The following is a 19,333-nucleotide window of genomic DNA, read 5'->3' on the forward strand; positions in this document are numbered from 1 at the left end:
AGAATCATTGTTAAACAGCTGTAATTTTCACATTCTAAAAAGTGCAATGTTGTGATGACATCAGTTTCTAAAGTGAGTCAGTCTCAAAACAAACTTTTCATAAGCTCATTATTACCAAGCCTTCTCAAAACACCTCCACTCGCACAGATTGTAGAATATCCCCTCACATGGCTACTCCCAGTAGGTTAGGACACCTCGTAAGCTCTCCCAAATTTTTGGCTGAGATAAGAGTGATTTTCAAGGTTAGGAAAGCTGATAAAATGCTTTTATTAAAGTACGACTAGAAATGAGTCACACTGAGAATTTTTGGCCGGTTACAAGTGATTTCCCACTCTGGCACGTCTGATAAATATGTGCCCTGGTAAAACACCACATGTCCATTTTCTGCCTTGAAATGTTTGCACATTAGATCATATCAAACTAAACTGACAAGAGCATCCCTGACACTGATCTCTCCTTTTCACCCAGACCCTGCCCGAGTGATCAACATGCCCCCGGTCATCTACGTCCCACGGAAACTGCCAGGCATCATCCGCTGCCCGGTGGACGCCAACCCTCCTGTGACATCAGTGAAGTGGGAGAAAGATGGCTATCCTCTCAGAGTGGAGAAGGTTATTCTCTTCATTTAACACTTTTATAAATCAGTCTGCTCTCTGTGTCACTGCACATTTAATGTCACATTTAATTCGGCATCCATGAGAAAGTTCAGATTTAGTGGTTAGACTTTAAAGGTCCAGCGTGTAGGATTTAGGGGCTTTTAATGGCAGAAATGGTATATAATATTCATAACTATGTTTGATAGCGATGTTCCTGGCGACTAATTTTCCTGGCGACTAAACGAAAAAGACTAATCGACTACTCTAAAAAGAGAAAACACTCAAAAAAATCAAAGAGAGCCCTTTGAAGTCTTTAATAAGAATCTTCAACAATCATGTCGGATTTTAAATGCCGCTGAAGTACGAGACACTTTGTGCCGTGCGGTATGAATGTGAACTTGAACATTCAGGCTAAACATTCTTGCATTCCTGAAGCTTTTACCTTCAACAAAGTTAAGTGGAAACATATCTTGTGAGGTCATTGTCTTGATGAGCCACGTTGTCTTCTCAGACCAGGCGGAATCACAGCGTCTAAGGGTGAACAATGTCAATTTGGGCTGTGTGTGGCAAGCACCGCTAGCAGCAGCAGCTATCGTTTCGTGCAGGATAACATCCAAATGCTCATGTTGAATGTGGTTGTGCATTGCTCTAGTCGAGTGCCAGTTTATTTTCTGACACAGCCTACATGCTAAATTGTTTTCATTTTCTAGATCAAAGTACTGCCAAACCGCGCTGGTTTTGTGGGAGGACCTCTCAAGGGACTGCTGTCTGACGGCTTTGTAGCTCCCACTAGTGGCGGGCGGCTGCATGACAGTTAAGCGGCCTTGTACATGAATAAAACAGTAATTGGTTGAACCGACTAATACTTCTAGGGAGGGGGCAGACGTGTAATCGTTTAGACAGCTAATCGCACGCATCCCTAATGTTTTCATTAGTTTATGATCACTTAAAATTAAGAGTTGTTGTGTTTACGTTATGGCTGACCGAGATGTTCAAAGCCTCAATCTTTGCCATGGTAGTCAATATGTACGTATATGCAATACCCCAAATCTCCTAAAAGTTATCCAGTATTATTCATTATGTATAACACTGATTAGTTTTAGTTATTTTCAGACAAGGACATTTAAAATTAATGCTAGTTTTGTGACTCTGACTCACTCTCATCTAATGTCACTGACTAGCCGTCCAGGACTACTGAAACTGGGACAGTTTGGCCACACATTATACGCTAGCAAGATGAAGTCAAGCTTCTGGAATAGTTAATTTGCAAAGATTACCCCCAAAAGTGAAGCTCCAGATATGCTAAAGGAAGCTGGTATGCTAGAAATCTACAACAAGCTTGGCTAATCACCTGAAAACTGTATGCAACAGATTAGTTGTCTTGTGTAGTATTCTTTTTTCTAGCTATTAAGGCAGATATTTCTATGACCTGCATGCTAACAAAATGGCTAACTGTTGCATCATTTTAGGTGCAACGACTGATGTACCTCATTACTAAAAGCAGCCAGTAATCGCAAATATTTTTCACTGAAGCTACAACGCCCAAACACTGGTATTCAGGACGGCCCTAGTTTTTGTTATCTTAGATTGAGATATTTATATCTACATATGTAGTGGGTCCTCTTTCACAGAGTTTGACATGTTGTTCTACAGTAGCCTAGAATGGACAAATGAAACACTGGCTCTGGATAGGGCCATCCACATTTTCACATTTTGCTTCAACCACTGTAGTCCTCTTACATGCTTGGCCCTCGTGAGAAGTTTCAGTCCTGCAACCTCACTGCTAGATGCCACTAAATCCCACACACTGGACCTTTAAATCCAGTATTTAATATGCAAACATTTAATACACAGTTTGTACCACAATATAAGTGTTTGTTAGTGCTTCTATGAAGACATTTCATTCATTATTAAAACTGTGTTTTACTTAATTGCTGTATTCATTATCTATTTAAACACCAGCATCCACTTATGGGTGCCCACTGGAGGAGCAATAATTGTTGACAAATAAATTAATAAAGACTTGTTTTACATATTATGAGCCATTATTTTGCTATCACTTAAGCATTACTCTATTTGTACAAATAATTCTGTCATGTTCAAATTGTTTTGAAGTGCCTCCTTGATAAAGTATCTCTTTGTTCAGAGCTCTCTATCTGCTGCTCTTTGTATCTGCTATCTAATCTGCTGTCACTGAGGTCATATCAACAATATGTGCTGTTGAAGGCAGACCTGCATTGCAAAAGCAGTCCCTTCAAGAAAAAGCCTGAAATCAAGCATTACAGATGCCCCCATGTATTGTAGTACCCCGGTTGGAGCTTGATGCCAGATGGAAGTATCCGGGTGGCGGAGGCTACAGAAGACTCCCTGGGCACCTACACCTGTGTGCCTTACAACGCCCTGGGTACCATGGGCATGTCCCCCCCTGCCACTTTGGTGCTAAAGGTACATCACTACTCATGTTTGGTTCCTCTGCATCTGCTGGCATGCACTGATCTGTGCAGAGGTCTGCATGATGGGTCTGGTGTTTATGTGTTTTCTTCCAGGATCCCCCTTACTTTAATGTGAGGCCTGGGGGGGAGTACCGTCAGGAGGCTGGGAGAGAGCTAGTTATCCCTTGTGCTGCTTCTGGAGACCCTGATATACCAACCATCACCTGGAGAAAGGTGCAGTAGACAAACACATCATCACAGATCTCCTAATAAATCATCCTTCACACTGTGCTGCAAATGCTTGTTTCCACTTTTTTAACCATGTCACTGTAATTTCCGTGTCCATTGAAGGTGGGGAAGCCAAGCAAGAGTAAGCACAACATCCTACCCAGTGGCAGCTTACAGTTTCTGTCCCTCAGCAAGGAGGACCACGGAGAATGGGAGTGTGTAGCCACCAATGTGGTCACAAGCATCACTGCCAGCACGCGTATCCTAGTCATCGGTACACAAAATCTGCACAGTGCTCTCAGCTCAAAGCTCAATTTCCTCAACTCACTGACCTTTCATAGTTATTTTGAGTTCGTTGTGATCCCACTTTGCTGTGTGTGGTTTGAGTGATTTGCATGATAAGACCCTCATCCCTCAAACACCTTGCCTCTGCCCAATTTCCCCTTGGGCATCATTAAAATTTCATTAGATCTTATCTGTAATAGCTTTATACAGTTAATTTAAAAGCCTGAATCTGTAACTACAGTGTGGTATCCAGCCGTGTGCTAAAACACTGCCACTACAGCCTTTGTCTATTGAGTCAGTGGACCAAGGACATCTTTTCACAATGAGATAAATTGAATGAAGTGTCGACAAAGACAAGCAGGGTTATTAAGTTTAAACAGGGCTGTGTAGAAGTTGTAGTACAACAAGCCCTCAATCAAACACTGTAGAAAGTGTCCTTAAACACCTATAATCCAAACTGTCTTAACTAATACCTTATCACAACTGCTGTGTTCTCTAATGATGTATTTACAGCAGTGATAGCAGCCATTTTAAGCAGATAAATGCACAAAGTTGTAAAACAGTCTACCGACATATGATTATTCATGATGTAAAATATACATATGCATAGCAGTAGCAATGCGAGGCAGGTTTTTTGGGATGGTTGGTGCTGTCAGGCATTCTTTTACTTACCGTACACACATTGCTCTGCCCTGCGGAAACATTTAAATTTGTGCCTTATATTTTTAGACTCTTGTTGAGGGGAACACTCCTCCAAAAAATCTATGTGTTGGTAATCAAATATTCGACCTCTGTAGGCTAGAAACATGGATTTATATGCAGCATATGTTACAGATGCATGATTGCAAAATATATTTTCACAGGGAAGAGCGCAAACTTGTGACTTCAGTATTCTTTAAAAACAAGTTATTATAGTGTCAAATTGAAGGACATGTAAATATGGGTTGAGGAGAGGGTTTGACATTTTGGGAAATATGCTTATTTACTTTCTTGCTAGCTAAAAATATTGATACACCTCTTGTTTATATGCTAAATATGAAGCTACAGCTGGTTAGCTTAGCTTAGCTTAGCTTAGCTTAGCATAGCAGAAAGATTGGAAACGGCTGGAAAAGCAGTGCATAGGTAATTTAAGATTAGCCAACCAGCCATTCCAAAGCTCACCAATTACCATGTTGTATTTTCTTTAATCCCTACATAGACTAGCTACTTTTTGCCAGCATTTTACTAAGCTAACTGTCCTCTGGCTATAGCGTCATATTTGGTGCACAGATATAATAGCATACATTTTTTCATCTAACCCTGAAAAGAAAGTGAATAAGCCTATTCTTCAGAAAGCAGAACTGTTCCTTTAAATCTGTGTTTATGTACCGTCTGCTGGTCTTCGACATGTGAGCAAGTCTGCCCCAGTAGCCCATTGCCCCACTGCCTATGGAGCGGTCATACTGTGGCACAGCTGGCAGCGCTCAGCCTGCCTCCGTGTCACCAGCTCTCAGCTGACAGGTGTCAGATCACACTCAGGTCTCTCTTTTATCCCAGTCAGAAGAAACTGGCTTCGGCCCACACAGCACAGCTGTTACGTGGGCGGGATGAGCGGAGCTGCAGACAACACTGCTGCTCTTGAACTTGACCTTACACTGGTCACCACCTCAGCCAGCATCACATTATTACAGCGAGAGCGGGCGGGCGCATGATGCAGCACAGCATTTTGGGGGTGAAAATAGCTGCAAAATGCTCCTCATTTGACTTGTGGTGCATTATATAACTTAAACTGAAGCAGTAGGATTGACTTTAAATGACCAGTTGTGTTTATAAAATGTTAATACACTATGTTAAATGGATATCTATAGTTTAATTACTGCATGTGGTATTAAATGATCATTGCAAGCAGCTATATATCTGATAAGTAAATTAGCACTTGTGCTTTTTAATGCATTCCCTCTCTCTGTCTCGGTCTCTCAGGCACCAGCCCACACGCTCCTGGCAATATCCATGTATTGCCCTCAACAACCTCTGCTAATGTGTCCTGGGAACCAGGATATGATGGCGGCTTCGAACAGACGTTCTCTGTGTGGTACGGTCCAGTGTGAGTGCTTGTATTAAACTTCAGATCAATGGCAGCAGCCTGCAGATGTGGAAACACTACCTGGAGGTCAAGCGCCGAGTTTGACACACATTTTAGTTTCTGTGCTTTTCACTGACGATGATGAAATATTTTAGAAATTCAGCATATTTCTCGGGGTATTCAGTAGATGTGCATGTGCATAATTCATGGTGTGTGTTAGGGAAGTGATGGAGTGTCAATCTAGTAACATCTCATTCAGCATCATACGTGAAGTACATGCACCTGATAGTACTCAGGGAGAATTTTGCAGTGGTGGATACAGTTTTACGAGGTACTAGTACCTTACCATTTTCTGCTTCACTACAATTCAGGGGCAAATATACTTTTTACTCCACCGCATTTATTTGACAACTTAAAGTCGATAACTTTACATTACTTTGCATGTTGAGATTACTAGTACAGAATTAAATCAACAAATAATTATGAGTTATTATTATAGGACTGTTATATTATATGTTATAGACTTACATGATGTAGCTACCCAGCAATATATAAAGTCACATTTCATTGATAATTATAATCCAGTTATTTAATATATATTTTGCTCTGAAATTGGTCATTCTGCATTTTTATTTCTTTTACTCTAAGTACTTTAAATATATTTTGATGTTACCACTTTTGTACTTTTACTTAAGTAAAATGTGGTATGACGTTTACAGAGTATTGCTACATTTACTTAAGTACTACTAAATTTTGGATGCCTGTGAGTAAATCATCTCTCCAGGTATCAACAGGGACATGTTTGTTAACCTTCAAAATGAGAAGAAAAGATGCCTCCAAGTGTAATGACACAGCGTTTCTACGTTGAGTAACATTTCACGTGGAGTTCAAACTATAAATTTGTGAGTCAAAGCCCTGTAATTACCTTGGTAAGAGATAATTATATGTGCACATTAAAGCCAGGTGGAGCAGGGTGAAGTACTGAAGATGTAAACACAATAGACAGTGATAACTTACAGAAAGTCATAATTCTAATGAGGTGAAACACACTAAAGAACTAGTTTGTTTTATTTAATTACAGTTTACAATAAGCAAATACAGCACAGGTGAATTTAAGATTAGGACTTAAACGTTGAAGTGATGTTATTTCCCAGGTGGATCATTGAAGTTGTCTTAAAGGTTAGAGGTTTCTGCCAGTCGTCAGTGTTTAAAGTGGAAAATCAAACTTCAATAAATGCTCCGGATTCAGGAATTGGCTCTACGGTTACTTCTGGCAAACAACCAATAAAAACCTAAACATTCAGTTTTTACTATGGAGCTGACTGGTGCCATTGAAACAGGTAGAAATGACTAAACAATACATATGTCACATTGTTGGTCATGTTGACAATGTACACAAAAGGACACTGAATCAATCACGACTGAATGTTACACTGAAAACAATAATTATGTCTGAGTGCTGATATATGGGAGCCACCTTTAAGAAGTTTTTTCATCTTTATCAATCAAACTTTGCTTGTATAGCACCTTTTATACAGGGTCGTGCAATTCAAAGTGCTCTACAGATGACTGACAAGATCATAAGAGTAGAAATGTAAACAGTAAAATGATTTATGATAAATGCACATGAGAAATACAAATAATAAAATGTAATAATAAAGCCATTAAAACAGAGAAAAAATGCATTCATAAATAACAGTAATAGATGAGTTTTGTAACAGAATAAAGAAATGATTAAATGAAATGCTTTAAAACATGTAAAATTGTTTTTATCTGGAACAGAGAGTATGTAAGTATTTTTTGATACTTGAACCCTAAATTAAGTGCAAATTTTCAGCACCCGCCTGCGAAACAACACTGTCATGAGACTAATTACAATTCGGACATTATTCGTCATCATTAAGGGTACAAAATAATGTAGAATATTTCTGTTTTTCCGTCTCATTTCTGTCCTCAGGTCAAAGAGAACAGACTTCGGTCCTCACGACTGGCATTCGATGCCAGTTTCTGGTGCTCAGACGTGGTTGGTGGTGCCAGGGCTGGAGCCTGGGACAGAGTACCAGTTCAGTGTGTTGGCGCAAAACAAACTGGGCACGGGCCCATTCAGTGAAGTTGTGACAGTCAACACTGCAGGTGGGTTCTCACTCAAAGCTTTCTCCATCCGTGTTTGCTGCTTTTTGACTTCAGTATCAACCCATGGAGTTGCACTGAGACACTATTTATATCATCAGACACCCATCATCACATACTGCCCTCTAGTGAGGTGGTTTAAATTAACGCATAAGGATAAAACAACTATAGATTAATTTACATTATAGTGAGATACAGTGAAAATTAATATTTTAAAAAATGCTTTAAAGAACATCAACCATAAATAAACCTGTAAAGCTCTGAGCTTCTTGTGGAAAAGATGCAAATAATAATATTATCTGTCATCTCTGTCAAGGAATCTTAATAATTTAAGGATGACTTAAAGGTTTAGTTTACACAAACATATTTTCTTAGTTTTTTGTTATATTACCATTATTATGGAAAGCCTGATAACTATTTTAATCTAATGCCTCCTTGTGAAGCCCATTTGTGGTTTTTAAGGAAAACAAAAACCCAAAATATTAAACTTAAAGTCACCAAATCATGTTCAGGATGCTACGACTAAACAAACATGATTCTATCTGCCATTTAATGTATTAGCCTGAGAATCTTAGGCTTCATGAGAAAAGAAGAAGAAGAAACAGTAGATACATTTTAATGTGCTGAGTAATGCAACAGATAATTGTCGCTGCAAACATTCTGAATCATCATAGCAGGAGAGGCAGAGCTGTAACTAATGACAGTAATGATGGCACTGGTCCATGTAGGTGTGCCGATACGACTGCATGCACAATAGCAAAGTCATTAATAATATTATTATTTCCACTTGTGTTTGACAAGTCAACATATTTGCCGTGAGAAAGATGTGTTAGTGAGTTGTTAGTCAGTGACTGTAGCTGCTGGTAATGAATACATTTTAAAGTGTATTTTTAATGTAACAAAAATGTGAATTTGCATTTTTTAGATTCTTGTGTGTTGCACTCCAGCTCATGCCTCAAGGGCATGCTGCCATATCCAGTCTCTGTGTGCCGCTGCCTGAACTGAAACTGAATTAAAGGTGTATGGTATTTAAAATCAATGGCTCAGCAAAAAAAGAAAAGGCATGAAGGGAGAAAAGTGCACCGCTGGATTTTCCACCATACAGTGGAAAGGACAAAGAAGTGAGGGTGTTGAATACAGGCGTACACAGATCACGGCACACCCAAAGGCCTCTGTGTGTGGATGGAGTCAGACTCTTAGAGAGAAACAGCACCCACACATCAAACACATGTTATGTAGACTAACCCTGAAAAGTCAGATTTTCTTAAATTTGGAGATAGATACATTAAGTGACCCATTTACCAATCAAACCCAGAACTGTAAAGAATTTATTATTAAAAAACCTCTATGAACCTGAATCACCGTGAGACTTGATGACAGTTACTTCCTCATAATACCGGCTTTGTTCTTTACAGTGTAAACCCAGATTCTGCTCCTGTTGCCAACAATGTGTTGGAAAGCTTACCTTTATTCAACAAAGGCTAAATGAGGCTTGCAAAGTTCTGACCTAGTTCACACACTCGGATAGCAGCCAACAGATGAATGGCAGAAGACAATAAGGGTTATTGGTTTGTGCTCTATGTTTCCTGTGCTGTACATACAGTGCCTTATTCTTTCATATTATTTGAGGTACAGAAAAGAGGATAGATTTTGGTTGATGTGGACTCATTAATGTGGTGTCTCGCTCATGATATGAGTTTTGCATTCAATTCATATGCTAAAATTGCTAAATTCTTAATTTGATCATGTCAGACATTAAATGTTCTTTTTGGGTGAAATCGTACAACAAGATAGTGTATTTCTGTGTGCATGCTGAGAAGTGTATCTCTTTTTAGATGGATTTGTGCTTTTGGTCTCAAAGCTACGTTACCTCAGCCCTATGTTCCCTCAACCCTATGTTACTTCAGTCCTGTATTACCTCACCCCTAAGTTACCTTAGCCCTGTGCTCCCTCAGCCTTATATTACCATAACCGTGTGTTTCCTCAACTCTGCATTACCTCAGCCCTGTGTTCCCTCAACCCTGTGTTACCACAGTCCTGTCTTACCTCAGCCATATGTCCCTTATCCCTGTGTTCCCTCAACCCTATATTACCTCAGCCAGAGGTTCCCTCAACCTCATATTACCTTATTCTTATGCTACCCTAACTTTATATTACCTTAGCTCTATGTTCTCTCAACCTTGTACTAACACATCCCTGTGTTCCCTCAACCCTATATTACCTCAGCCCGAGGTTCCCTCAACCTTATATTACCTTATCCTTATGTTACCCTAACCTTATATTACCTTAGCTCTATGTTCCCTCAAACCTATATTACCTCAACCCTGTGTTTCCTCAACCCTGTTACCACAGTCCTATGATCCCTCAATCCTATGTTACTTCAGTCCCTTGTTCCCTCAGCCCTATGTTCCCTCAACCTTTTACTACCTCATCCCTATGCTCCTCCAACCCTGTTCCTTCAGCCCTTTATTCCCTCAGCCCTGTGTTCCCTCAGTCCTATGTTCCCTTAGCCCTCTGTTCTCTTAGATAAGTACCTCTGCCAGTAAGTTGTTTTTTTTTTTTGTCTGTCTTGTACCAATATTGTTAGCACAATATCTCAAAAAGTTATAGACAGATTTTAACATTGGCAACCCCGACCCCTAACCCAGTTATTGAAGGGCGGGTCCTGATGCTAAGGGAACATGGTGCTGAGGAAACATAAAGCTGAGGAAACATAGGGCCAAATTTGAATGGAGAAAAATTCTAGGTGCTATAGGAACATGGGCTGACCTCCTTGTGGGAGTTGTATATTCAGGGAGCTAAACCATTGTTACTGTGGCCCTGTTTGTTAAACCCATTAACTCTAGTCAGTATTTAGTGGTAGTGGCATGAATAGCAATTTTGAATAAAATTTTATAGTGACATTCATGGCTCCCAGAGGATAATTCCTCCAGTGCCACCAGCAAGTCAAAGTTTTCACTTGTCCTGAAGCTCATATTTGTGGTTTAAAGTGGATTGATTTCCACAAAATTTGCTAGGCTGCAGACATTCATGTCTGCCTCAGAATGAATTGTAATGGTGATCTATAATTGTGCTGTCTTCTGGTCAAAAATATAATTTCTTTTTTCATGACCAAGCTACAAAACATTCTCGTCATCATAAGCTGTTCTTTGTGTTTAGTGTTAATTAGTGAGTGTCAGCATGCTAAGACACTGAACAAAGATGATGATGGTAAAGATTACACCTGTTGGCATCAATATGTTAGTGTTGTCATGTCATGTGGTTAGCATGCTGAAGGTAGCATTTAGTCCAAAGCCCTGCTGTGCAGCCTTACAGATCTGCCTGCATGGCTGTATCTTAGTCATGTTAGCCATACTTTTGTTTTCAGAATATTCCACTGCAAAAAATCATTCTATCTAGGTCATGTCTGAGTTTGTTTCCTGTGTTAACTTTTATGTGCAACATTTCTGGTCCACAGGCTCTCCTCTGGGTACCCCAGAACCACTGGTGCTTCTTACTCCACCACGGTGCCTCACAGCCAATCGCACGCAGCACGGTGTCCTCCTCACATGGCTCCCTCCAGCCAACCACTCCTCGCCCATCGACCGATATATCATGGAGTTCCGCCTCGGGGAGAGGTGGGAGGTTCTGGATGACCTGATCCCATCCACTGAGACTGAGCTCATAGCTAGAGACCTCGTTCAGGTCAGTTACATGCAGGACACATGTCGATACAGAAACATGGCTCGGTGCAGTGTGGCACAGGGGCTAAAAAGTTGGTAAACAGAATCCATTTTGATAGTAATCCCCCAGTTTCATGGAGCCAAGCATGATCTAGAGTTGTCATTATTTTCGAAAAATTGATCATTCTCTTCCTATATAGTCTACATTTTGTGTTTAAGGGGACTGACATCAATATAAAGACTGTCATCATCAAAAATGCATGTCTTATTTATAGTTTTTTTGGAATTTCATTGCACTTTAATAACCATTCACCTATAAACTCAAAACTTTTCACAGAAAGAGATATGATATATATCGTTATCATGTTCTGACCAATTTTCAAAACACAGTCACAAAGTGCTTTTGGAACATGATCTAGTGAGCTGAACCCAAAAATCAGTGTATGAGAAGGTCATTAGAACATTGTATTTGGCGTGTCTCTCTCACAGGAGTCCTGGTATGAGTTTCGAGTGATGGCTGTTATGGATGACCTGATCAGTGAGAGCAGCAATGTAGTGGGAGTGTCCAGCACAGGTAAGTGCCTTTATAAACTACACACAGAGACGCTTGGCCCCGATGGGAAATAGATTCATGAGTTTTTTTGTTTTTAACCGCTCCCTTTCACCCATTTGTCTGCCCCATCAGATCCCTTCCCCCCTGCGGAGTTGCCTGATGAGGGGCTGGCGCGGCCGGTGGTGGCGGGTGTTGTGGCAACTATCTGTTTTCTGGCAGCGGCAGTACTGTTCAGCACTCTAGCAGCATGCTTTGTCAATAAGCAACACCGTCGCAAACTCAAGCGTAAACCAGGTCGGTCTGCCTCTCTACTTCATTTACATGTAATAGATGTTGACCATGGATGGATTAGTGCTTGGGGCACGTGGGCCAGAGCCTCTGTTAAACTGAATGTTAACATTTCTTCTTAGAAAGGCGAAAAAATTACTATAAATAGACACACAATGAATGTCAAAGAGATGCAAAATGACCTCAGTGAGACTGAAAACTATCACAAAGAGATGCAAAACAACTACAGTGACATGAATTGTCTACTCAGAGACACAAAACAACTATATAGAGATACATAATGATCACAAAGAGACAAGAAACAACTACAAGGATATGCGAAATGGCCATACAGAGATTCTAAACTACCACAAAGTGACAAAAAACAACTACACAGAGATGCAAAATGACCATGATGAGACTCAAAACTACCATTAAGAGATGCAAAACAACTACAGGGACATATATTGACTATAGAGAGACACAAAACAACTACATAGAGATGCAAAATTACCATAGACACAAAACTACCACTAAGAGATTCAAAACAACTAGGGAGACATACATTGACTACAGAGACACAAAAAACAACTACATATAGATGCAAAAGGGCCACAAAGAGACTTTAAACAATCACAAAGAGATGCAAAACAACTACAGTGACATTGGATTGTCTACTGAGAGACACAAAAAACTATATAGGTATACATAATGACCACAAAGAGACAAGAAACAACTACAAAGAGATGCAAAATGACCACAAAGAGACAAAAAACAACTATAAAGAGATGCAAAAATGGCCATAGACACAAAACTACCACAAAGAGATTGAAAACAACTACAGAGACATACATTGACTACAGAGAGACAAAAAACAACTACATATAGATGCATAAGGGCCACAGAGAGACAAAGAAACGCCAGTAAAGAGATGCAAAATGGCCACAAAGAGACTTAAAACAATCACAAAGAGATGCAAAACAACTACAGTGACATACAGTGACTACTGAGAGAAACAAAACAACCACAACTAGATGCAAAATGACCACAAAGAGACAAGAAACAAATACAAAGAGATGCAAAATGACTATGATGAGACTCGAAACTACCACAAAGAGATGCAAAACAACTGCAGAGACATAGATTGACTGCAGAGACACAAAACAACTACATAGAGATGCAAAATGATCCCAAAGAGACACAAAAAAGATTATAAAACACAGATATACAAAAGGCTCTACTGATAAAATGATGTAGTTGCGTCTTTTGTAGTTTTTGTGTCATCTCAGTCTGGGTGTCTTCCGGGTGGGGGGACTTTAATAGGTACCAGGGGCCCGTTGTCTCACAATCCGTCCATGTGTCTGACTTCTACTCGTGGTACTCAGCAGAGGAAATGCTAAATTTAAATGTTTTTGTCCTCTCAGATCCTCCCTTGTCGGTGACACACTTCAGGAAAAGCATTGAGTCACCGTAAGTAAAGCTAAACGCCGGAGCTCCTGCAGTCTGCCAGAGGTGGCTACTACTGTGCATCTTCTAATGCACCTTTTACAGAAACCCTCTTCCCATGCATGCTGTGAGAAATACTACCAACAGTAAAGATTATTTTGAAGCAGTTGGCAACTGGATGATCTTTTTAGAGCCGTGTCAGTGGAGCTTATTATAACTCACAGTATGCTTTCGTCTTTGCATATAGACAGGTAATATGTACAAACTGAATAAGCACACAGAATAAACAAAAGCCCAGATGGATGATTAAAAAAAAAAAAAAGACTTGGGCTACTTGAAGGGTGTGGAAGAACATGTACAGTAGCAGCCTCTAGCGGATCATGGGCAGATGAAAGAAAGTTCAAAGCAGCCGAGTCAGCATTTTAAGCACATTACCCAGAGTGCCCAAGCTGCAGTATGTGTATTGATTTTTGATCCATCTGTATTCTTTAACCTCAAACGCTGTCTGCTTCCTGCATGATTCTAAGTGTTTAATGATGCTATTTTTTGTTTAGCCGCACATTTAATGTACAGTATCCGCTACGTGTGTGTGTGTGTACCGTATTTGTCTGTCTGTCTGTAACTCTTGTGTACATGTATGACTGCATTTCAATCTCAAAAGAAGCTCATGTGTGACAATAATATGTGTAAATCCCATTCCAGAGTAAATGTTTGTATGCCTGAGACTTTAGGTAAAACGTCAGTATCAGTATTGTATTTTTTTTTTTTTTATGAAATAGTCCAGGCAGGTCAGGGAGTTCACGCTTAGTCCTACCTGCAAGTGGCATAGTCAGAGATGAACCAGGCCCATGTCGTTTGTCTCCCGTCGCAGGCCTCCTCTCACCCCCTTGCCAGGGGTAGAGCCCTGCTGGGACGAGCCTGCCAGGAGCAGTTTCTTGCCCCCGCCCGCCAGCCCCCTGTGAGTGCCTGCCTGCACCAAAATACAGAGTGTGCTGCACTGCACTGGCTTGGCTGCATGGTTAATGCATTGCATAGAAATGATCAACTGACAATGACTATTTGTTGTAGTAAAGATCTTCTGCTGGCCTATTTGCATGCGCAGACTTTCACGCACCATGCAGGGATTAAAGTGCATTAGCTCAGCTGCATGTACAGTTCAGTACTGTGTATATGCACTCTTTATATTGTATGTCTACCTGATGCATTCACTGACCCAGTAAGTGTCGACTATACTGCTCCTGGTGTGGGCAAATGAGGCCTGGTTAGATGTCATCTGCTTTCCTCACATCACCATTTGGTGCAGCATATGGAAATTGGTCTCACGTCTGCTCAAGAAGATGTAGATTCAATAGATCTGTGATACTGTTGTCATGGTTGTGTCGTTGGTTCTCCTCTCATCCTGTCATTCTGGCTTGGTTCATTAGCTGCTGTCCTATGAGGATGCTGCCGCCGCCATATAGTGGTCATTATCATAACGCAGTTCATTATGGCTGCCTTGATCGAGTGCACTGGCTTTGTATTGTGTCATCTGTTTAGCTTAAGAATGAAACTGCAGTCACGCCTACTCATTTACAGCATCAAATATTTTTCTTTTGTTTTAAAAAAACTTTACGCACTTTGCCCTGGGTTTTATCTTGTTAATGTCAAGCTAAGCCAGTGCTTATGTCTGCATTTTTTTTTATCAGGCTGTCATCGGGGAAGATAAGTCCAGAGAGCTCTCCTCCATCTCGTCCCCGCTCTCTGTCTTCGGAGGGTTCCCAAGGTCCGGGCCTGTACGTCAGGAAGCTGCCCAGCCCTCAAAGAGAACGAGAGAAAGAGCTCTCCTTCTACAAGAAAACCAAGCGTGCCATAGCCAGCAAGAAATACAGCGTGTCCAAGCATGAGGCAGAGGTCACCACGCCTATTGAGCTGATAAGCCGCGGCCCTGATGGCCGCTTCGTCATGGAGAGCCCACCGCCCCGCCGCATCCACGGCTTCCCCTTCGCAGAGGAGTCTGACATGTACCCTGAGTTCCGGCAGTCTGATGAGGAGAATGATTTTGACCCTGGGCCTCTGCCGCCCATCATGCCCACGCTGCGGCCCCAGCTCTCCCCAACGTCCTCCAGCCTGGAGTCAACGCAGCCCCCCACCTACAGCCCCCGCCTACACAGGGCCATGGAAGGTATGAGCTTTGCAGAGGGCAGTGCACTTCACGCCTCAGGGCAGGCCCCGGCCTCCCGCTACAGGGGCTTTCCCCAGGGCCCATTCTATGGGTATCTAGGCAGCCGTGTTGAATCAGGGATTCCACCACCATTCTACATGCCTGACATCAGCCCGCGTAGCTCCGCTCTGTCCTCCCCCCCAGGCACCGCCGAGGGGCCCTTTGGTTATCCGTCCATCCCTGAGGAGAGTGGAGAGATGGAGCACCATCAGTACACTGCCTCTGGCCATTCTCTGTCTCACACACACAGCCCTCCTCCTCGCTCTCCTGAAAGCTGGCAGCCTCATGAGTTACCCTTCATGGGTCTAGAGGGTCCACGGTTCATATACCCACCTCACCATCCCTTACATCATCCACAGGACCTCCCTGACCCACCCCCATACCCTCCTCACTCTCTTCCCCCCAGTCGCCTGCACCTCCCTCCACTAAAGGATCCAACAAGCCCTGGACTCCTGCAGCTGGAGGTCCCTGTGGCTCCCCCAGGCAGAGACAGGCCCCTGGGGCCTCCGGTTAGGCGTTTAGCTATGCAACAGGCCCAGAGTCTCGGCCAGCTCAGACACACGGCCCACGGTGTGGGTGTACCAGTGTTGCCTTACCCTGACCCGGCAGCCCGTGCAGGGAGCCCAAGCACAGCCCCCAGTAGTAGCCCTCAGTCCTGGCTCAGCCCGAGGGAGGGGCGCCGGGCAGACCCCAGCCTACCCCCGCTAGTACTCCAGCCCTCCCGCCTCTCTCCACTCTCCCAAAGCCCCCTTAGCACCCAGCCGGGTTCCCCGGATATTCTAGTGCGGCCCCCTCCGCGCCCCAGCATCCTCCGCACCTCTCGGTCTCTGGAGATGCCTGAGATCACCCTGCAGCCCTCGGCCACTGTCAGTTTCTCCCGGAGGTCCTCCCTGACCGCCTCTCCCACTCAGAGCCAGGGCGCCAGGCAACCCAGTCCCAGTTACCACGCCCACATGTCCTATGCCTCCACTGCAGCCAGTTATCCCTCCCAGTCCCCCTCTCCCCCTCTGGAGGGCAGGGATGTTTTCGGGCAGAGGCCATCCCAGAGAAGGACAGAGGAGGAGATGCTACCCTCAGAGCCCTCTCAGCTCCAGATATCAGCCTCAGGGTAGGTGATCCATTCCAGTAGAGAATAGTCACATATTTATTTAAAGGGGAGACTTGTCTCCTCGTCTGCTCTCTATTCCAAATTTCCTCGGTATTTATCCACAATTTTACTTTGATGTTTCCATTTAGGCATAATTAACATGCATATTGTACTTTAATATGCAGAAGGCATGTAATTGCATTTAGCACACATTGTATCAGTTCATAAAAATGAGACTTATCTAAACTTGATGGCATGTGAAAGCTCAATTTGATTTTAAGATAATGTATTATTGTCTTTATCATTTGATAGCTCATATTTAATCTCATAAAATATTCATCACAATGCAAATTAAAGTCAAAATAATGACTACAGGAACATTTGGAAGAAACACTAAGCTACAGAAACCTCAAGTTTACTGTTTTTAAAGCTGTGCCATTTTTTTCTGTCCCCATTTTGAATATTGAAACTTTATTTTTCACACCAGGATGTAAAATTAAATTTGATTAGATCGATTATTGAAAGAATTATAGAAAAAAATATTTTCTCAATGTGTGAATCTTTAGCAAAAGCTTTTTTCATGCTCAACTTTAACAGTTAACTGTATATTTGTTGAACATTTACAATACGTTTATTACACTATATTACATACAGACAAAAGGGGACCACTTTCTGATAATTCACTCTTTATAAAGCATTTATAAGCTGCAACTAATGACCTTATAAGTGGTTAATAATGGTGATAACCCATTTGTAGGAACAACCTTTTAGTTGTCAGGTTGTGGAAGATCTCTGTAGCTGTTAAGTCATTAGGAGTAATTAATGTAGAGTAACAACCCATCAGGGCCAACAGTTTTTTACTTTCTAAGCAAAGTTATTTGGTCATCTATACAGTATTCGAAAAGATTAATAAATCATTAAAGGGATAGTTTGGATTTTTTGAATTGGGTTTGTAAGGGGTACTTATCCATAGTCAGTGTATTACATGCAGTAGGTATCAGGCAGGACTGCTAAGCGTTGCAGTGCTGTGGATGGAGGCAGCAGCAAAACGTATTTTAGCCACCCTAAAACAATCTGTAGCAGTTTAGGGTATGCTATATTGGGAATATTTTCACCACTTTACCTTTCTGTCAGGCAGCCCTTTTCAACGGAGAAGCGATAACTGTTCAAGTTCCCCATCTACGCTCCGTCAAAGCCAGACTCCATTGAGAAAAACAGTAATTTTAGCTTGCTGAACACAGGAGCTGATGGTCTACTGCTGCCTTCATCAGTCAGTTAGTTTGTGTTTTTGTGTGATTCCGGTAAATCCAAAGTAACCCTTTAAATTGCCAAAGTCACATATTGCAAACATACTAACTGACTGAGGCAGTGGTAGACCAGCAGCTCCTGCGTTCAGCAAGCAAAATAACTGTTTTTCTCAATGAAGTCTGGCTGTGAAGAGAGCGATATACAGTTACTGCTTTACGTCTGACACAAAGGCAAACCAATAAAAATATTCGAATTAATAGCATGCTCTGAAACTGATATTGATTATTTTAGGTGGGACATTTTTAGGCTAAATTATATACTTTGTTGTTGACCCGTTCACAGCAGTACTTTGCATAGCTTCTATGTCAGTCTTGAGCCAGCTTCTCCAAACTGGGGGTGTGCCAACATACATCTACTGTATGTAACTGACTGTGAATAAGTACCTTATACAACCCCACAATTCCTTTAATAGTCTGATTCTGCAGTTTTAAATGATAAGTAAATATGTACATTTTGGTCCAAATGCTATACAGCCTTTTTCCAGAAGAGCTAAAGAGACAGTTAAGTGTGCTGCTGAAGGAGGACAAAAGCCAGCCACAACCTGGCAACCTAAAAGTAGATATAACCGATACCAACAATGATTCAAAGGGTGTCTTATTAGAACTTGGTTCCTACTGTATAAAGATAAAAACTCTGAGCTTTAGCCAGATATTCACGAGGGAATAATACAAACAAATCTCACCAGGAGGGATTTATCTCCCCAACAATCTGATAGATCAGTGGCCCCTGTACACAGATTGTCAGTAAGGACAAACATAACGCAGGAGGCTTTATGCCTTTACACCTACATAAAAACATAGCTGAGACTCATATATTTTTATGCCCCACAGTATTTCCTCACTGCACACATTCCTGCGCCCTCTTACACCCACTTCACACCCCTAGAAGCTACAGTCATACAGTAGCTAAAGCCACGAAGCAGAGACTTGCTCCTGCACCATCACTGGCCTCTAAGGGAAGGTAGCTTATAGGGCTGCTGCTTTATAGAGGGTAAGGGTCTTACGTGATTTGTTTTTGATTGATCTCAGCTATCTGGGCAGCGTTGTGACCCGGTCCCCTACGCCGCAATAGGTAAGG

General features: G+C 41.8%; 1 protein-coding gene across 6 annotated transcripts in view; it reads left to right on the plus strand.

Moving 5' to 3' along the window:
* igsf9ba (immunoglobulin superfamily, member 9Ba) overlaps positions 1–19,333 on the plus strand; it is a 93,190-nt gene that overhangs the window by 66,023 nt on the left and 7,834 nt on the right. For 2 of the 6 annotated variants that reach the window (XM_049576442.1, XM_049576441.1), the window contains exons 8-20: positions 469–611; positions 2,901–3,041; positions 3,143–3,262; positions 3,380–3,530; positions 5,501–5,624; positions 7,561–7,736; positions 11,191–11,417; positions 11,885–11,969; positions 12,081–12,242; positions 13,640–13,685; positions 14,533–14,619; positions 15,347–16,969; positions 19,285–19,327. In XM_049576442.1, coding sequence (XP_049432399.1) covers positions 469–611; positions 2,901–3,041; positions 3,143–3,262; positions 3,380–3,530; positions 5,501–5,624; positions 7,561–7,736; positions 11,191–11,417; positions 11,885–11,969; positions 12,081–12,242; positions 13,640–13,685; positions 14,533–14,619; positions 15,347–16,969; positions 19,285–19,327 — 3,128 coding nt within the window. The remainder of the gene's footprint in view (positions 1–468; positions 612–2,900; positions 3,042–3,142; positions 3,263–3,379; positions 3,531–5,500; positions 5,625–7,560; positions 7,737–11,190; positions 11,418–11,884; positions 11,970–12,080; positions 12,243–13,639; positions 13,686–14,532; positions 14,620–15,346; positions 16,970–19,284; positions 19,328–19,333) is intronic. The other 4 variants (XM_049576438.1, XM_049576436.1, XM_049576440.1 and 1 more) reach the window with 4 other exon arrangements.

This window comes from Epinephelus fuscoguttatus, linkage group LG5 (genome assembly GCF_011397635.1).
Source record: "Epinephelus fuscoguttatus linkage group LG5, E.fuscoguttatus.final_Chr_v1".
NCBI lineage: Eukaryota > Metazoa > Chordata > Actinopteri > Perciformes > Serranidae > Epinephelus > Epinephelus fuscoguttatus.